Below are 19531 nucleotides of genomic sequence, written 5' to 3'. Positions count from 1 at the left end.
AAGACTTGCTTCTTGGAAGAGAAGATTCTTCTATTTTGCTGGTAGGGTGACTTTGATTAAATCTGTGTTGTCTAGCTTACCCATTTATTATCTATCTTTGTTCAAAATGCCAGCAGGGGTTGCTAAGGAATTTGTGTCAATTCAATCTAATTTTCTTTGGGGAGGGGATGGCTCTAGAAGGAAAATACATTTGGTCAAATTGAAGGTCATCTCAAAAAGCAAACAACAGGGGGGTTTAGGGGTAAAAAGGATTAGACTTATGAATGATTGTCTCTTATTGAAATGGTGGTGGAGGTTTGGGGCTGAACCTAATGCTCTGTGGAAACAGGTGATCCACAACAAATACAATCAGGTGAGTGTTGGGTGGTGTCCAGAACCTGTTGATAACACTAGGAACTCATGTATCTGGGTTGGCATTTTGGGTGTTGCTCGAACCAGACCTGAGTTGGTGGAATTCTTTAAAGAAAACTCTGCTCCAGTGCTTGGAGATGGGAAAAGCACTCTGTTCTGGAGAGGTACATGGTGTAATAATGTATGCTTGATAGAAGCTTTCCCTAGGCACTATTCCTTGTCTTTGGATAAGTTTGAAGCTATGAATGTGATGCATCTTAGAAGGAATAGCGAAGTGGAGTGGAACCTTAATTTCAGAAGATCACTTTTTCAGTGAGAGGTGGAGGATTTGAATAGATTGAAACGGCTGCTGATGAATGCTCTAGATATTAGGGAAGATAGGGCTGATTCTTTGCATTGGAATGCAGATCCATCAGGAAACTTCATTGTTTCCTCTACTTATAAGTTGTGTGATAATTCCTTACATACAATGAGTGAGGTAACTGACCTTATATGGAACAATGTATCTTCATCTAGAGCTCAATTCTTTGGTTGGTTGGCATGGAAAAGGAGGATAAAGACTTCCAGTTTTTTGCAGCGAATTAAAGTGCTCTCTGTTGAGGCTAATGTGAATTGCATTTTCTGCAATGTAGGAGTGGAAAATGTCAATCATGTGCTTCTGTATTGCCCTTTTGCTTGGAAGGTTTGGTCATATATGCTAAATTGGTGGGGGTTGCTGTGGGCTCAACCTGGTATTGTGCATTGTTTATTAGAATGGTGGGCTGGTACAAGGATGAGAAAACAAGAGAGGGTGGTCTGGAAGGCCATGCCTTTGGCTGTGCTTTGGTCCTTTTGGAAACTGAGAAATGATTGCATTTTTAATGGCATTCATCCAAACTTTGAGGAGCTGTGTGAGGTCATCAAAGTGCGAGTTGCGATGTGGAGCAAAGCTGCTGGCTCTTCTTTCTCAGGGTTTCAGTAACTGATATTGTGAACCACCTGCAACAGGTAAGGTTTTGCAGTAGGGGTATTGGCTGAGTAAGCCTGTTCTACAATAGGGTTAGCATGAACCACCTGCTCTTTTTTGTTTTGTTTGGTCAGTCTCTGTTTAATTCCAGATTTTGATGTATATTACTCTGTTTTGGCTTTGGTTTCTCTGGAATGTGGCTGCATTGATGTCAGGTCTGTTGGTTTTGCATTGGTGTGAGGTGAGGGTGTTCTAAGCAGGCAGGGCTGCTGGACTGGTGGTCTGATGTTGGTGCATGGTACTGGTCTGCTGGATTGCTGGTGAGTAAGTCTATTCTATAGTAGGGATAGTGTGAATCACCTGCTATTTTTGTTTTTGTGTATATTGCTCTGTTTTGGCTTTGTTTTCTCTGGAGTGTGGTTGCATGGTATCTGGTCTGCTGGTTGTCTGTTAGAATCTGAGGGTGTTCTAAGCAATCAGGGCTGCTGGACTGTTGGTGCATGTTTGGTGGTTGCTGTGTTGGTGCATCAGTTCATCATCCAATTCCTTGTTCTTCTTGGCAACAGAATTGTCTTTCTACTCTAAGGCATTAGTTTTGGTTTGGGAATTCCTTGTTGGTGCATCAGTTCATTAGTTTTGGCTTGGGAGGTATTCTACCAACACAGGAATCTGTAGGGGAGTTTTGTTGGTGATTTTTGGTGTTTTGGTTTTTGTGTATCTTGTGGTTGTTCTCTCTTCAATCTTGTGGTGTGTTGGCAAATGATTGGGCTTTCCTCACGGTGCCAACCTAGTTGGGATCGTGCGATTTGCTTTGATGCCTTTTGCACTTCCTCTTCATTTTTCTTGATGTAATTCCTATTTCGCAATTTTCATCAATAAAGGGTTGTTTTGCTGTTCAAAAAAAAATTTAACGGATAGTGTCATTTTAGTTCGATAAATAACGGTTGTTAAGTTATTTTAACGGAAAGTCAAACAATGTGTCAATTTGGTCCTTGTATTTTTCACAATGTGTTAATTTAGTTCCTGTTAAAATCGAGAAAATTGAAACTATAGGGACCAAATTAACACATTATTTGACATTCCGTTAAATTAATCTAACAACCGTTATTTATTGGACTAAAATGACACAATTCGTTATATTAAGGGGCAAAATCGAGCAAATTGAAACTATAAGGACCAAATTGACACATCGTGTAAAGTACAGGAACCATTTACATAATTTACCCATGTTTAAAAACATGCCATTGGAGGATATGATCCATAAGCTTTTCATATCCTCATTTGAACAAAATAAGGGCACACAATTCTTCAAAAAAATGTTCATAGGCATTAAGAAGTGTAGACAAAGAGCATCTGCCCGTGTTGTATACATTGGGTGGTGGAAGGTCCAAATTGCCTATCAATCAATCCATTACCATCACTCAAACCCCCCCTTCTTTTACCCCTACATTTGTCACAATTGATGGGTTACCTCTTTGCCCATTGAAAGATATGCCAAACACCTTTCCTCCACGTTGAGAGCACCATACACCAAACCCCACCACTCACAACATTGCCATTATAGTTTCTCCATTGGTGGACCTAAAGATTTTTCAGTACGTTTAAACGGATTAAAATTCTCTATCATAATCATCCTTGTAATAATCTTACAATGGTAGTTTAAGTGAGTTATTCAAGTCCAAACCATATTTAGTTGTAATGTAAGTAGATACTTTAAGCCCAAAACACTATCATCCTAGCAATAATCTTGATTATTGTAAGAAAGTAATATAGAAAATCATATTCCTATTTGAACAATTACTCAATGGACACAAAATTTTTCATAGAACCAATCACATAAAGAATAAATAGTGTAATCTAAACAAAATTGTATCTTTTATAACGAGTCCCACCATGCAATATGTATAGTCATGATTATTTTATGTGATTAGTTTTATATTCGTAGTTTTGTAGTTTGAATTTTAATTCGGAGGAAATATAAGGGTTTAGTGGATAAAGTGCTTCCATATCAAAGTATTGTTTAGTTTGAGTATGAATCTTACCTCTTAGGTGATATAGATTTCTATTTCGTTATTTTCTTCATAATAATAATAATAATAAATAAATAAATAAATAAACATGCATTTGAGTTTAGAGAGAAGTGAATGTTATAAAAGGGAAGGGTTAATATTCATATTGTTAGTATTTTGTAACAAGGTAATGAAGAGTATGAAGAGGGAGTGAGAGGACAAAGCCCGCAATTTGGACTATTTTTATTGGGGAACATAATTTATCTTTCAGTGATAATTTAAAAAATTTATTAAAAAAATTATGATTTTAATTATTAATATTCATAAAATTTATCACTTATTTGTAATAATTTTTCAAAGCATGCACTAAATTGAAATTTATCCTTTTCTTTTCCTTCAAAATTGAGAGCAAACGGTATTTGTGAAAAGATAAATATATAATTTATATAAAATATTGCCTATTTGGTTTTAGCAACCTATTTCTCTTTGTAATTACTGTCTAACCAAATAAAAACGAAAATTCATCCGCTCTCCCTTTTGTCCATTTGGCCCAAAAAAATAATAATTGCCGCATAAAAAACATATTATGAAAACCAAAAAACATTTGCCAAACAAGTTATTTATCAAAGGTAAATGGTAATTGGTGAAAGGGAATGGACACATACTACCGCCAGAGTACCTAATAATTTCTCCTTAGACCATCTCCCATCCTTCGTTAGATTTTTATCAAATTTAAATTTGTTAAAAAACTAATAAAAACTGTGCTTCAATATTAACATCAAACCAATATTAAATTCAACATATCTCAGATCTTTCATCAAATTGAGGATGCTTGAGCCTTTCATTAAATTACTATAGATAGCCATTAGCTTTACAGGTATGCATGAGCACCTGATGGCCAATCGGATGTCCGACTAGTTGTCTCTCCGGTCGGCCACCTGCTTGCAAAATTTGTTTTAGGATTTGGAAAATTTACACTGGCCGATCGACTGGTCGAACATCCCCTGATTGTCCTCTCAGTTGACCAGTGCACTACAATAAATTACACTTTTGATGACTAAATTTTTAGTCTCCAAAAGTCATTTTTTAGTCGTCGAAATTTTTTGCCGACTAAATTTTTTGGTAGCCATCTTTGTCGCTGGATGATTGTCGGGAAAGGTATTAGCGACTAAATTTTTTTGTCGCCGAAAGTTGCCAATTGGTGACTAAAAATTTAGTCGCTCAAAGTTTTCAATAAATGTGTTTTTTTGTTTTAGCGCCTAAAATATTTAGTCGCCAAAAACCATTGGTTTCTTTTTGGCTCTCAGTTATTTAGTCACTAAAAACGTGGCACTCCTTTTTGGCTACTAATTTTTTAGTCGCTAAAATCACGGTGCTCTTTTTTAGCTACTAATTTTTTGGTCGTCAAAAACTTTCATTTTTTTGGCTACTAACTGTTTAGTCATCAACAAATTCCCTTTTTATTTTTTTGGCTGCTAAATATTTAGTTGCCAAAAGCTCTACTTATTAATTTTTTTAAATACACAAATTGAATATTTTTCATTAATTTCTAAATTATATACATTCTATTATTAATGCAATCTGTAACCTGTACATATACAGAATAATACATATATCAATTATAATCTAAATCCATTATCAAAATACACATTTCATTATAAACTATCCAAAAATTTTAACTTGTAACATCATATTCCAAATGTCATATAAATTCATACCAACCAAGTATAATCTATCTAAATTAAATATTACATAAAAAAATAATGGATTTCCAAAACAGAAGATTGTACAAAAATAAATCTCTTCCCTATATTGAACAAATGCTCTTCGTACACAAAAATAAATATCCACAATAGCCCACGCAAAAATAATCTATAAAAAAAAAATAATAATAAAATAAAATAAAATTAACCATTAGCACTTATTCAATAAAATTAATATTTCAAATTATAACAATTATAAAATTAATAATTTTGATGTATTATACTCTGCAAATTATAAAAATTATAAAATTAATAATTCTAACTTTCTACCTATTAATACAATTTTTCTACACACCTTCAAATGCAAAAACTCCACTTTCTTACTAGCCTGCCTATTCCTACAATCATCAAAGACAAAGATAATAGTTAACCATTAAGCTTCGTCTTACCATTCAAATACAAGTCTAATTATAACCAAATAAAAAATGTTTTTACTGAGTACTCTACACAATTCCCACACTCCAAATGCACCGCTCTTTCTTTGGGGTGCTCCTGCATTAGTCCAGCAAGCCTCCATGGCTTGGAACTGTTTTGTGCCAACTTTGCTGGTCCTTCCATCCAGCAGCTGATTAAACACAAACAACTTTAACAACAAAAAGAATTTCCTCTTTCATACATGTGGTGTTAATGTTCTAGAAGCTAGAAAATGAAGATACCAATGAAAAAAAAAACAATGGTCAGTCAAGCTACCTTTGGAACCAAACCATGAGCTTTTCAAAAAAGTATAATATAATGACTTAAACCATAAAAATAAAAATAAAAAAATAAAAATTAGTAGCTAAACAAGTACGATGCATTTTTGTATCCTACCCTTGCGGGATGTGCTTGGGATATGTTCGTCCTTTTGCAACTTGTTTCTTTGCTCTATGTGCGAAATGACAGGACATCAATTTTGGGACCTTTCTCCAAAACATTATCCAAAAGTTTAATAGCCACTTAAAATAGAATTGTTTTTCAAGCAACTGAAATTGAATAGCATCTTACTCCCATTTGCACTACAACATTTTGAAGGGGATTTGGAATGAAATGAACAACAATTAGAAATCTTTCACTAACTGGTTTTGATGTAGAGAGTTCATGTTAGCCAACTTTTTGCCCATTTCTTTTTCTTTCACAAAAGATAATTTTCCTAACACGTTTCACTAGAACTATACATCAAGCACGTGCAACATTGCATCGTGCCTTAATACACTACGCCAAAACAGGGCATTAACGACGGTTTTTTTAACGGCGGTAACGAAAATCGTCGTTAAAGGTACTATTAACGGCGGTAACGAAAACCGTCGTTAAAGGTATCATTAACGGCGGTTTTGTTACCGCCGTTAAAAAAACCGCCGTTAGTGCCCACTTTTAACGACGGTAACAAAATCGCCGCTAATGCCCAATCATTACCGCCGTTAATGACGGCGGTCTTTGCCGGCGAAACTCCGGCGTGCTCCGGCGAAACCATCTACAATAATGTAAAAGTAATGTTTAAATATTTATTTAGGGAATATATTTCATGAAGAGTGGCTATGGTAGAGTGGTTAGTGTGGGTGGATGAGAGGTTGAGGGTTCAAGACTTGGGGAGTGCAAGAAGAAAGAATTATTTTTTGAAAAATTTGAACCTATTTACGGCGGTAAAAAACCGCCGTTTTTGGTCGACTTTTAACGACGGTAATTTACCTTTTTACGACGGTTGTACTTTTTCCGACACGCACATAAACGGCGGTAACAAAACCGCCGTTAATACCGCCGTTAAAAGCTTTAACGGCGGTTTTACAGCCTTTAACGGCGGTAAAAAACCGCCGCTAAAGCCCCATTTTGGCGTAGTGATAAACAATTGCCCATGTAAACTATAGTAGTTGATTTGATTCTTTTCAAGATGTAGAGAATATGAATGAGGTAGTTGAGACCACCCTAGGTCTAGCAAAGTGCAACACTGAGTGGTACTATGGTATAGACACCTTATTTTTGACCGTCCTCAAGACTTGGATATCACCGTTTGAACACTCGGTGATCATCCATGTTCGTGTTTGTCTTGAGTTCTCGGAGGTTTCGGTCGCGCGCCTTTCCTTAAGACCTCTCGACTTGCTTGTTTTGTGCTTGGTTGTGCACCAAACACTTGTGTTTTTGCTTCTGAGGGCAGGAAATGGCTTGTTGGCCATCCCCACACCTCACCGACCTTGGCTTGAGGCCACCGGCCTTGTTTTCTTGCTACCGACCAAATATTTTGGTCGGTCGGCAATGTTTTTGGTTGGCCGGCCACTTTTGTTGGTCAATCGGCCATATTTCCCAGCCGACCCCTTTCCATCTGCTTTTGGCAGATATTTTATGCCAGTTGTGACAGCTGGCATCCATGATACACTCCCTCCATACACGTGTATGGAGGGATTTGCTCCCTTATGTTAGCTTCTACAAGAAGCTTAGGAATTGAATTCTTATAAAAGGAGGGCCTCCCCTCCCTTTCCAGGGGTTGAACAACTCTAAGATATAACTTATATATCTATATCTCTCTATATCTCTCTCTCTATATAGTTGTGTGTGTAATAGTGTTCTAAAAGGGGTTTTTGTTCTTAGTTTTGCACTAAGACACCTAGTATTAGACCTTACTTTGGTTGCTGAGGTTTTAAGAGGTTGATTTTAGAATTTTGAGTTGGTTTTTAATCAAAAAGAGGTGCTGAAGTTGGTGTTCTTGAAGTGTTCTTCAAGGGTGAGAACTTACCTTTTTATTCCCCATTTTTGCTTAATGTTTTAGACCTATTTGCATATTATTTCGAGCTTAGTGTATAATTGATAAAAGTTCTGTATTTTCATGCTTAAGATGTTTCATTGATGTCACTTTTGTGTTGGGGGTCGTCCACCCCCTCTTAGGTCATGTTTGGTCTCTTTTTGTGCCTTCCTCTTTGGGCTTTGTAACCCTTTTGTTTTGGCCTTCCCACCATTGAAATCCAGATGATTTTCAGTAGTGGAGAAGTGGTTTTGAGGTCTTGTATAGGGGAGGGACACCCCTCTCCCTTTGTGACTCATTTGCTCGCATTTAGGGCTCATAAAGGTAGCATGTTTGCATAGCTTTATTTGGCTCCATTTCAGAGGATATTTGGTGTTAGTTTATCATGTTAGACCTCTGTTTCATGTTGGTTTGATGGCCTATTGTATGCATCATGCACTTGCTTTGTAATCCCCTCTATTGTCATAACATGTACCATGCATTTAGACCATCATGCTTGCATGTTTTAGCTTGACTTCATGAAGCTTTTAGTCATGTTGTGACATGATTAAGCTCTGTTTGGTGTTGATTCAGTCATATTTTCCATGTTTTGTATAGCCCCCATGTATCCTAACTTGTTAGCTTTGAGTGTATGAGTCATGAGTATGCTTTATTTGGGTTATTTCAGTGATTTGAAATCATTTATCATGCCATTTCAGTCCATGCTCCATGCTTGTATGCTTGCATTCACCATCCTTTCAATGCTTTGAAGAGTTATTGTCTTATGCTTCATGTTTGGACCATTGTATGTGCCTCTGTGATTAGGTCTTTGGGAGGCCTTCTCATTGGGTTTTAGGGCTTATTTTGACATATTATAACTCTGATTTTATGGGCCTAATTCATGCCATTATTGGTTGTAGTAGGTGTAGTGCATTTCCCCTTTTGGGCCTTGTATGCGTCTTGTCTTGTGCTCGCCTTTATAGCATGTTTTGGCCTCATCCCATGCGTATTCTAGCCTTGTTTTGGTCCGCCTTGGGACTGTTTTGGGTCATCTTGGCTCTTTGGGGCTTGGTTGATATGGCCATGGTGTATGCCCTTTGGCTAGCTTTGAGCATTGAGTCCATTGGCATGCTATGCTTCACTTGTGTTTATGATTTGGCATCATTCTTTACATGATTTCAGAGTTCATTGCATTGTCATGCTCTCATGTCTGTCCCATTTTGCTCATGTTTGAGGATTATGCATTGTTGCATAGTGTTTAGACCAATATGTGTACATGTTTGTTTCGCATATTGGTGCCTTTTGGTTTAAGTCCATTTGGGCATGTTTGCATTCATGATATTTGCATGCTTGTATTGCATCATGTTTGCGTGTTCGGTATATTGCATGACACTTAGCTAGTTGCATCACATAACATTGTTGTATACTTGGCATGATCATGTTACATTAGTTTGAATTGCATGCTTAGGTTGTGTTACATTTGACATGTTTGTTACCTTAGTTTTGTGTACATGCTTGCATCACATTGTATTTGACATACTCTTGTTACATTGCCTTACATTCCCATGTTGCATTGCATTGGTTACATGCTTTGCATTGTATATGGCATACATACATTGCATTATGTTTGGTTTAGGGTGTTAAACCAAACATGAGGAATGAGGGACGTTCGTACTTGAAGTGACGAAACGTACCTCAATCCTCGGTCGCCGACGCTCTTGATTCAACATGATAGAGTGCGTAGCATTCATTTGTTTTGTTGCATTCATTCATATTGATTTGCACATTTGACATCTTTGGCCATTATGCATCGAAATGCGTGATTGGTGGCCCGAGGGTTGAGAGCCATACTCCCTTGAATCCATAGCATGATAGAGAGGGTGGTCGTGCATACATTTGGCTTGCAAATTCCATGCCATGCACTGTCTGTCCTCTGTTGCAGCAAAATTAGTGTTCTGCAGGAAGAAATGGCCGGTCAGCAACTTTCAGTGCCGTCTGACTATCAATATCCAGCCGGTAGTCCCATTTTTTTTCGATGACCATATTTCCATGGCCGATGGTGTTTTATCTTGGCCGGTGACATCCCAAAGTACTCAGGGAGTGGTTCATAAGCAACCTTAGGATTTTCACAATTATCAGAGATGCAGAACAGTGCAAACAAAGGCAACAGAGGCATGGTAACGGATTTCCGAACAAGGCGAATCGAGCATGCATCATCCAATCATTTCGAGGCGGAGCTGCGGCGGCCTTTTGAATTTCATATTTAGTTTATTTTGTAATCAATTTGTTAATTCATTAAGGGTCTGTAATAATTAGTTAGCTAGAGTAGTTAATTATTTATTTGGTTTGTATTATTCTTTCGGACCCTCCGTCGAGAGGGTGAATTTGTAATAAGTGTGCGTGCATGTGTGAATGTCTTCCAACCCCACGTCTTTCTCCCTTTTACTTACCTGCTTTCAGTGGTTAGTTTTAGGTCATGTTTCAATTAGCATTTCTATGCTCGCATGTTTGCATCATCCATCTGTCTTGCATGCACTGGGCTCGGCGTATCATACTAACCGCATAGCATTTCAATTTCAACTTGAATACATGTATCGAGTTGCCGCATTTCACATGCCATTCTTAGAATAACCGAGCCTATTTTAGTTGAATTTTTGCATGTGTTGCATTAGCCATCTTAACATGAACTAGGATCACACATGATTCCTAACTAGTTTCTTGTTTTGGCTCAGAGTACTAGGTAAGCTTTTATGCTTTAGCACCTTGCATGAGTGTGAGTGTTGCCATGATAGTATGCTTGCCATGAGGCTATCTGCTTATGTGATATAACTGCCTGAATGCCTGTGGGTGAAGGTTTGGTCACTTAAATTGGAATAATTTGTCGAAACCCGTATTTTAGCCTACTTACGAGTAGCAAACTTCAATCCATTTTCAAAACAAACGGATGAGCGATACTTTGTTCCAAATTAGGCAATCTAGTCTATACTTGTATGTTGTGCACATCACATAGTAATTTTAGGTTAATAACCGATTTAAGAATGCATAATGTTTTCAAAACTTGATATCATGGTTAGTAGAGGCCGATCTTTGATTAGGCGAGCGGGGGTGCTCACGATGTGACCTTCCCCAATCGTACCCAAGTTCCCGAGCCGAGGCAACTTTGGTAATGACAGACACGTGGCCTTAGGCACGAGTTAGGGTTTCCTAAATTCTCCCAAAATAAAATATTTAGGTGGCGACTCTGTATCTAGCAAAGCAGTCCATGTTTGACACTTCTTTCTTAAAAATCTATTTTCCAAAGCGATTTGCTGGATTTGGACTCTTTGGTGATTTATCGGTCTCGCATTGCACTTTGCGGGATTAGATTCAGAACCGTAACTCGAGTCCGAACTGTGGTAGCATAAAGCCCGCGGGCACGTCCACATATGGCACCGTCAACAATTTAATGAAGAACTTCCATTTACAAAGATGAAAATAATACAAATAAGGCACCAATCTCCATTACATTCCTATCTAAGAATGGGCTCAAACCTGATTTGGTGGAATTCTTTAAAGAAAACTCTGCTCCAGTGATTGGTGATGGGAAAAACACTCTGTTCTGGAGAGGTACATGGTGCAATAATGTGTGCTTGATGGAAGTTTTCCCTAGGCTCTATTCCTTGTCTTTGGATAAGTTTGAATCTGTCAATGTGATGCATATCAAAAAAAATAATGAGGTGGAGTGGAACCTCACTTTCAGAAGATCGCTCTCTCAGTGGGAGGTGGAGGATTTGAATAGATTGAAACTGCTGCTGATTAATGCTCCAGTCTTTAGGGACAATATGGCAGATTCTTTGCATTGGAAAGTAGACCCATCAGAAAACTTCACTGTTTCCTCTGCTTATGAGTGGTGCGATAATTCATTAGGTATAGTGTGTAAGGTAATAGATCTTATATGGAACAATGTATCTTCACCTAGAGCTCAATTCTCTGGTTGGCTGGCTTGGAAAGGAAGGATAAAGACTTCCAACTTTTTGTATAGAATTAGAGTGCTCTCTGATGAGGCCAATGTGAATTGCATTTTCTGCAATGTGGAAGTGGAGAGTGTCAATCATGTGCTTTTGCTTTGTCTTTTTGTCTGGAATGTTTGGTCACATATGCTAAAATAGTGGGGTTTGCAGTGGGTTTAACCTGGTTTTGTACACTGTTTACTAGAATGGTGGGTTGGTACAAGGCTGAAAAAACAAGAGAGGGTGTTCTGGAAAGCCATGCCTCTGGCTATGCTTTGGTCCATCTGGAAATTGAGAAATGATTGTATTTTTAATGGCATTCATCCAAATTTTGAGGAGCAGTGTGAGGTCATTAAAGTGCGAGTTGCGAAGAGGAAAGCTGCTGGCTCTTCTTTCTTAAGTTTTTCAGTAACTGATAATGTGAACAATCTGCAACAAGGAAGGTTTTGCAGTAGGGGTGTTGGCTGAGTAAAGATTTCTGTTGCTATCCTGATCTTCATGCTGTTGCCGTTTTGTTTTGTTTGGTCAATATTTACATTGGTAGAGGTTGAGATCGCCCTTTTGGAGTGAGACCTTGAGTTTTTGGTGCTGTTTTCTAGAGGGTGATCTGCATCAGTGTGAGGCTTGCTGTATCAATCCATAATCCAATTCCATCATTCTTGGCAACAGGACTTAATTTTTACTATTAAAGGCATCAGATATTCTTTGGGAGGAGTATACATTAGTGGAGGTTGAGATGACCTTGAGCTTTTGGAGAGTGGCCTGGAGCTTGGTGTTCTGCTGTATAATGTTGTACTTTGGCCTTGATTTCTCTGGAGTGTGGTTTGCATTGGTGTGAGGTCTGCTGGGATTTTTTGAAGGTTGCCTTGCTGCTGGATGGGAAGATTGGGCTTGAAGACTGGGGTTTATCAAACTGTAGATGAGGTATATATGTGAGAGTGTTCATTAAACCAGCAGGTTCATTTTGCATTAGGAATGGGATTTGTATGCACTGGAATCTGTTGGATGTGCAAGGCAAGCTGTTGTGATGGTGCTTCTTGTTGTCTGTTGCTTTGCTTAGGTAGTGGTCTATTGCTTTGCTTAGGTAGTGGTAGTGGTCTGTTGGTTTGTGCAGAGGGATGTTTTTTGGTGGACTGTTTTGGTGTTTTTTCAGTGTGTCTTGTGGTTGTTTTCTCTTTAACCTTGAGGTGTGCTGGCAAATGATTGGGCATTCCTTGCGGTGCCAACCTAGTTGGGATTGTGTGGTTATGCTTTAATGCTTTTTGCACTTCCTCTTCCTTTATTTGATGTAATTCATTTGTATGGATGGCAATTATCATCAATAAAGGGCTGTTTTTTGCTATTCAAAAAGAAAAAAGAAAAAAGAAAAAAAGAATGGGCTCACATGCCCCTAAGCATTAGTTCTAGAAATGGGTACTGCTTCAAGGTGATGTACTTCATACAAGGCATGCATCAAATAATATTTCTTATGATGGATGGCGAAGTGTGCAAAACATACCATATTCAATATCTTAAATCTCAATACATCTACCCAGTACTTGTTTATTCAATTGGCACCTAACCATGACAGCTAAAATTCAATAAACTCGTCACTAATTGCTACTATAACAACCATAAATTAAATTTTGGCGTCCCAATTTCAACTCCATATAAACAAGAACTGAGTGTTGCATCCAAAAAAAAGATCAAAGCAGAAGAGGACTTACTGAAGAGAAGCTTGTCCAAGCTCTCATTAGTTACATACTCATACACAAGCAGCTTCTCCACATCGTGCGCACAATAGTCCAACAAATTGACAACATTGTGGTGCTGCACGCGAGCCAACAACTTGGCCTCATTGGTGAACTCTTTCTTCCCCTGATTTGAGCTCTGCGACAGCTTCTTCACCGCAATTTCTCTCCCATCATTCAACTACATCTCCAAAACCCTAACAATCAATACAAATCCACACACACACACACACACACACACACACACACACACACACATGTGCGCATATATATATATATATATACATACATCGGTCTCGCCATGGATAGATAGAAAGATATAGGAATATAGAGAGATTTTAGACAGAGAAAATAAGACAAATCTAGGTGAATCGATGCTCTGGTTGCCTGCGACCGCGAGGAGGAAGGGGGGAGGCGCGACTGGTGAAGCGGTGGTGAGAAAGGGATGGGAGAGGAGCAACGAAGAGGGAGAGGCAGAGAGAGAGAGAGAGAGAGAGAGAGAGAGACATAGGCGCTAGTTTGTGGTTTGGAAACCAAATATATATATATATATATATTACACCATTAGCGACCAAATATTTTTAGTCGCTAATTAATTTTGTAAATCTCTCCAAAATTTGAAATGTCGACCTTCAAATATTTTAGTTTTTGGCGACTAAAATATTTTTTTGTCGCTAAAAATATGTTTTTGGCAACCAAATTTTTGGTCGCCAAAGATAAAAAATATATTTTTATTTTCCATTTGGCGACTAAATGGTTTTAGTAGCCAAAACTCAATATACGGTGACAGAAATTTTGTCGTTGAAAATATGTTTTTGGCGACCAAAAGATAAAAAATAATTTTTTATTTCACATTTGGCGACTAAATGGTTTTAGTAGCCAAAACTCAATATACAGCGACTAAAACAATTTTTTTGTCGCCAATTCTAGTATTTTTAGCGAATAAATTTTTTTTAGTTGCCAATAATCAATATACCCCGACTAAAAAAAATTAGTAGCTAAATATTGTACTTTGGCGACTAAAAAAATTTTTGGTTGCCAATTCCACAACTTTTGGCAACTAATGTTTTTTTTAGTAGCCAATTTTGTTCGCCAAAGATGCATTTTGTTATAACGGTGGTTTGATGAAATCCCAGATTCTTCCTTTAGAACGCACAATATCAAAGTACACGTGTTTAACTATGAAATTTCAAGTTTTAAACTAAATATGCTACAACTTAATTTTGAAAAATTTAGCCAAAACTCCTTCATTGGATTCTTATTTGGTGAAAAATATAAACCAATTTATTTTGCTTCATAAAACTCCTAATAAGGAGGCATATAATTGAGTAATGACAGAGTAAAATTTCTCTTTCTTTTCTTGAATAATATTGCCTATGCATATCTATATAATAAGGCAAGAGGCTTTTTGAAAAATGTTTCAAAATGTATGCGAGATACATTTTGATCCAATGATTAAGATCAATTCTAAGAATATATTAACGGTACAGATGCGTTTCATTCCCGCCCAAACACTCGGTGCTATCTCCCACCCACCCACATCTCCTCCCCCATTCCATCTTTATCTCTTCTCTATTGCATGTCTCTCTCATTTTCTCTCACCAAATTCTCTGCCTCTCCCCCCACCCTCCCACTAGCTGCCTCTCCCCCTCTCTTCCCTTTCGCAGAGACGCTACCTCTCTCATTCTCTCTCACCCATTCTCTGCCTTCCCCCCTCTCCCCCACCCTCCCGCTCGCTGCCTCTCCCCCTCCACCCAATCTCTGCCTTTTCTCGTCTCCCCCCATCCTCCCACTCGCTTTCTGAAGGCCAGGGTTTCCGATTAAAAATCGCGATACCTTTCTGAACCTCGATTGGAGCTCTCCGGTAGAGGCTTCTATCTGTGCAAGGTAATATTTTTGTCTCTGTTCCCCTTTTCACTCTGCTGAAAGACAATCACAAACCTTTGCAGAAAACAGAATTCAGAAGAAAATCAGAGTTTCTATATTTCTGTATAGATGGCCTCTGCAATATTCTAATGAAGGAAGGAAAAGTTATGGATGCTGAAAATCCCTTTATTAGGTAATTTGGCTGTCTGTATATTGCTTTGGGTATAGATTTCAATATTTTTGTCTTTTATTTATTTATTAATTTCTTTTTTGTTTTATATTCCATTCTGTGATGAATCTGTAGATTTCTTGATATATACACAAAGTAGAGTTTGTGATGAATCTGTTTTATATTCTGAATTTGTTTTATATTCATCACAGATTCTGTTTTATAACACATGTATGTATATTTAGAGAGAGAGAGAGAAAAGAAGAGGGACCTTTTGCAGAGATTTTATGAGCGACTTTTGTGAAAAGAAACACTTTTTGCAATCCGATTCGAGCCTTTCTGGAATTCGAGAGTGCGGCATAGAAGCCTTCAGTTGAATCTGTTTTATATTCCATTCTGTGATGAATCTGTTTTATATTCTATAGATTTCTTGAATCTGTAGATTTCTTGACATTCTGTGATGGAAGAGTTTTTGAATGGCTATGTGTTTGTTGGCCCATGTGAAATGTGCATATTAAATTCTGTAATGAATATAAAATAGAATGTGATGAATATAAAACATATATACAAACTCTACTTTCTTGAATCTGTTTTATATTCCATTCTGTGATGAATCTGTTTTATATTCTGTGATGAATCTATAGATTTCTTGAATCTGTAGATTTCTTGACATTCTGTGATGGAAGAGTTTTGAATGGCTATGTGTTTTTGGCCCATGTGAAATGTGCATAAGGTGAACTTCATATTCTTCATTGTATGCAATTAGTTTTCTTCCTGATTTCATTTAAATTAGTAGGATCATGTTAACACCAGTACTTGAAATAACTATGGAGTGTATTGAATTTCTGCATTTAAAAGTTCTGCATTGAATTTCTGAAATAAATATGGAGTGCATTGAATTTCTGCATTGAATTTCTCATTCTAGTGTGAGTGGATTGCGGTGAACTTTAAATTTAAAAGTTCATTCATAGATGGAGATCTATTTCAAGTTTTTGAGTGTGGGGTCATGTGTCATTTTCATACAGGGAATGCTGATGAAGGCAATCAATTATATAGAAATGCTCTTCAGGTCCTTACAGATTCAAAATGTATGCCTTTGGATGACAACGTAATGGAAAAGATAATAGATTTACTAGAATTGCTTCATTTAGTGGAAAGGTATGCCTTTGTTTCAGTTCTGCCACTTTTCTAATTAGGAAACCTTTTTGTGCTCACACTACAATAATTTAACTACCTATGTTTGCATTTAACAAAATAAATTGATAGGTTGAGAAGTTTTATGGATGTTCTATTATCATGTGCACATAATATCTTTTAATATCTTTTGATAGATTTGAGTTGACATGTTGATTTAGATGTTCTTAAGGCCCGACTCATTGAAAGAAAGTCTGGATAAGTACTTCTTACGGAATCAGAGACGGACCCAAGAAGCTAGAGAGAGGGCTGAACTGCTTGAAAGAGCTGTGAGCGATATTTTACCTCTTTGATATATTTAGCTGTCAGTTTTTATCTGTTGGTCTTCACACATTATTAAACCTCACCATCTAATTTGTTTGCTACATGTTTCAGAATGGGGAATCATCTCATGTATTGAGAATCTTTGATGATGAAGCGCAAGCAATGCAATCTGCCCGTTCCTCAGCCAGAATGCTGTAAGAGTCTTATGCAACCGGAGTGGCCATTCTTTCCCAATATGCTGGCCAAAGGGAGCGCTTGAAGGTATCTGTAACAAAGCAATTGCTATACATGCTCCACACTCTCACATTTATTAATGAGTATCTGTTTTGATGTTAATAGCGCAAAAACATCCAGCTGTAGGGTCTGTATTTGTGTACCATTAATGATCACAAAGAGTCTAAAGGCTACAAACTTGCAAGAAGGTACTTCTTGGGATTGGAACCAACAATTTATCTTATGGTTGAGTGGTTGTTTGTATACCTCCTTTATAAGGTTGAAAGCCTGGGGGTAGGGAACCAAGGTGTCCAATGTAAATTTCTTCTGAATGATTTCTACAGTTTTTAAGTCAAAAGCTAAAAAAAACTTTTGCATTAAAATGCAGTGTAAATATGGTTTGCTAATTCAGAATGCATCCAGTTCTCAATGTGCATAGTTAGTAAATGAAAGTTGGATCAATTTTTGTTTCTCAAAGATTATATTCGGTCTGTTGTAGTGATTCTAAATTGTGGAATGGGGCTGAGAGGCACTGCATAATTCTCAAAACAATTTTACTTTTTATTTTTTATTTTTCCATATAAGTTGATTCATAGCATAAACTCAATTTTGTGAAACTAAACTAAAATTTTAAGTTCTGGAAAGGACTTTTGAACTAGGAAAATGATGGCCCAATTCTGGAGGGTCTTTTTATGTTTTATATTCTTTAGTTTTGCTGGTGCTCTTTTACAGATTTACAGTGACTTGATCTCTAGAAGCTTGGTTTTGTTTTTAATTTGTTCTGTTTGTTGTATTTCCTTGGAACTGAAGAAGAATTCTGTATATGAATTCTGCATATGATTTCGGCAAGAATTCTGCATATGAATTATGTAGAATTTTGGCTGATCAATCCACCATAAATACCAACGATGAATTTGAAATGCGTTTCAGTTTTAATTTTGAATTTGAAATGGGTTTGAATGATTTCGGTTTTGATTTTGAAATGGGTTTGTATGATTTCGGTTTTGATTTTGAAATAAGTTTTCGAATCTCTGTATTTTGATATTTATGTATTTTCTACATATGTATGTTTGCAGGGCTTAATGAAATGGGTTTTAGGCTGTGTTTAGTTTCATGTGAAATAAGTTTGAAATAAATTTGAAAAAAGTTTTGACATTCAAACTATTTGGTGCTGTATTTTGGGACAACAAAATGTTATACTTGCTAACTCAAAGAATCCAGTAATCATAAACATTTAGTGATACTTATGATTTTTTCACTTCCTTTAATTTTTCTTTTTTTGTTTTCAAATTAGAAGATACTTCCTGTTGGGGAATTTCAAATTTATAGTTTATTTTTTAGTGTTTTCAAAACCTTCAATGTTTTTCTTTGGATCACCAGCAGTTAAAAATACTTTTCCATAAAACTTATTAAGTGCTTTGAATATGGTCAAATTCACCAAAATTTGAATGTTACATAGAGCACTTATTAAGTTACATAGAGCGTTATTAAAAAACAGAGAGCAGTTATTAAGAGTCAAGTAAATTTGAAATTCAAATTCAAAGCAGAGTCAGAGAGCACATAGAGCAGTTAAAAATATGTAACACTCAAATATGATTTTGCTTATGTAACTTTGGTGATTCAAAGCAGTTTATTGTTTATTCACCAAAATCAACAATAAACTCACCAAAATCACTTGACTCTATGTGCTCTATGTAACATTCAAATTCAAAGCAGAGTCAGATAGCACTCACCAAAATCACTTATTAAGTTGCTTGACTCTGTTTTTTTAACTGCTGGTGATCCAAATCTGGACTTAATAAGTACTTTTCCATATAACATTCAAATTCACCAAAATTTATTAAGTGCTCTATGTTTTTTATCACCAAAATCACTTGACTCTGTTTTTTATCATCAAATCACTTGACTCTGTTTTTTATCACCAAAATCAGTTGGCTCTGTTTTTAATCACCAAAATCACCAAAAATTCTGCTCAATGTGTTTACTGTCAACTGTTTTTAATCACCAAAATCACTTTCCCACCACTCAGTGAAACATCATTCAATTTTTCCGAATTTTGGTTGATCAATCCACTAGAATTTTGCCCCCTTTCTATGTTTGTATGTTTGTTATTTTTCTATCAATTTCCCCGAATTTTGGCTGATCATTTAATTTTTTATTTTTCTATGTTTGTTATTTAAAATGAAATTTAGTGCTCTTAAAAAAATAGATGATCTTGACAAATCATGTGAATCTGTGTGTTTTGAAATTTTGATTCACATCTTAGCAGATGCTTGAAATACAAATAGCCAAAGATTGGAATCAACTTTATATGCTCAGTGCATGTAGAATTGGAGCAGCAAAGGACT

At 36.7% G+C, this 19531-nt stretch overlaps 1 protein-coding gene across 1 annotated transcript; it reads left to right on the top strand.

Annotated features, from left to right (window-relative positions):
- The first annotated feature begins 703 nt into the window (after positions 1-703).
- Positions 704-1312, top strand: LOC145813205 (uncharacterized). Its single transcript, XM_082908481.1, has one exon. The coding sequence runs from the start codon at positions 704-706 to the stop codon at positions 1310-1312; it is 609 nt and encodes a 202-aa protein (XP_082764607.1).
- Positions 1313-19531: the final 18219 nt, after the last annotated feature.

Source organism: Camellia sinensis, chromosome 15, assembly GCF_055761805.1.
Source record: "Camellia sinensis isolate YWXY chromosome 15, ASM5576180v1, whole genome shotgun sequence".
Lineage (NCBI taxonomy): Eukaryota > Viridiplantae > Streptophyta > Magnoliopsida > Ericales > Theaceae > Camellia > Camellia sinensis.
Note: the sequence above shows the minus strand (reverse complement) of the source record. Positions and strands in the feature narration are given on the sequence as shown.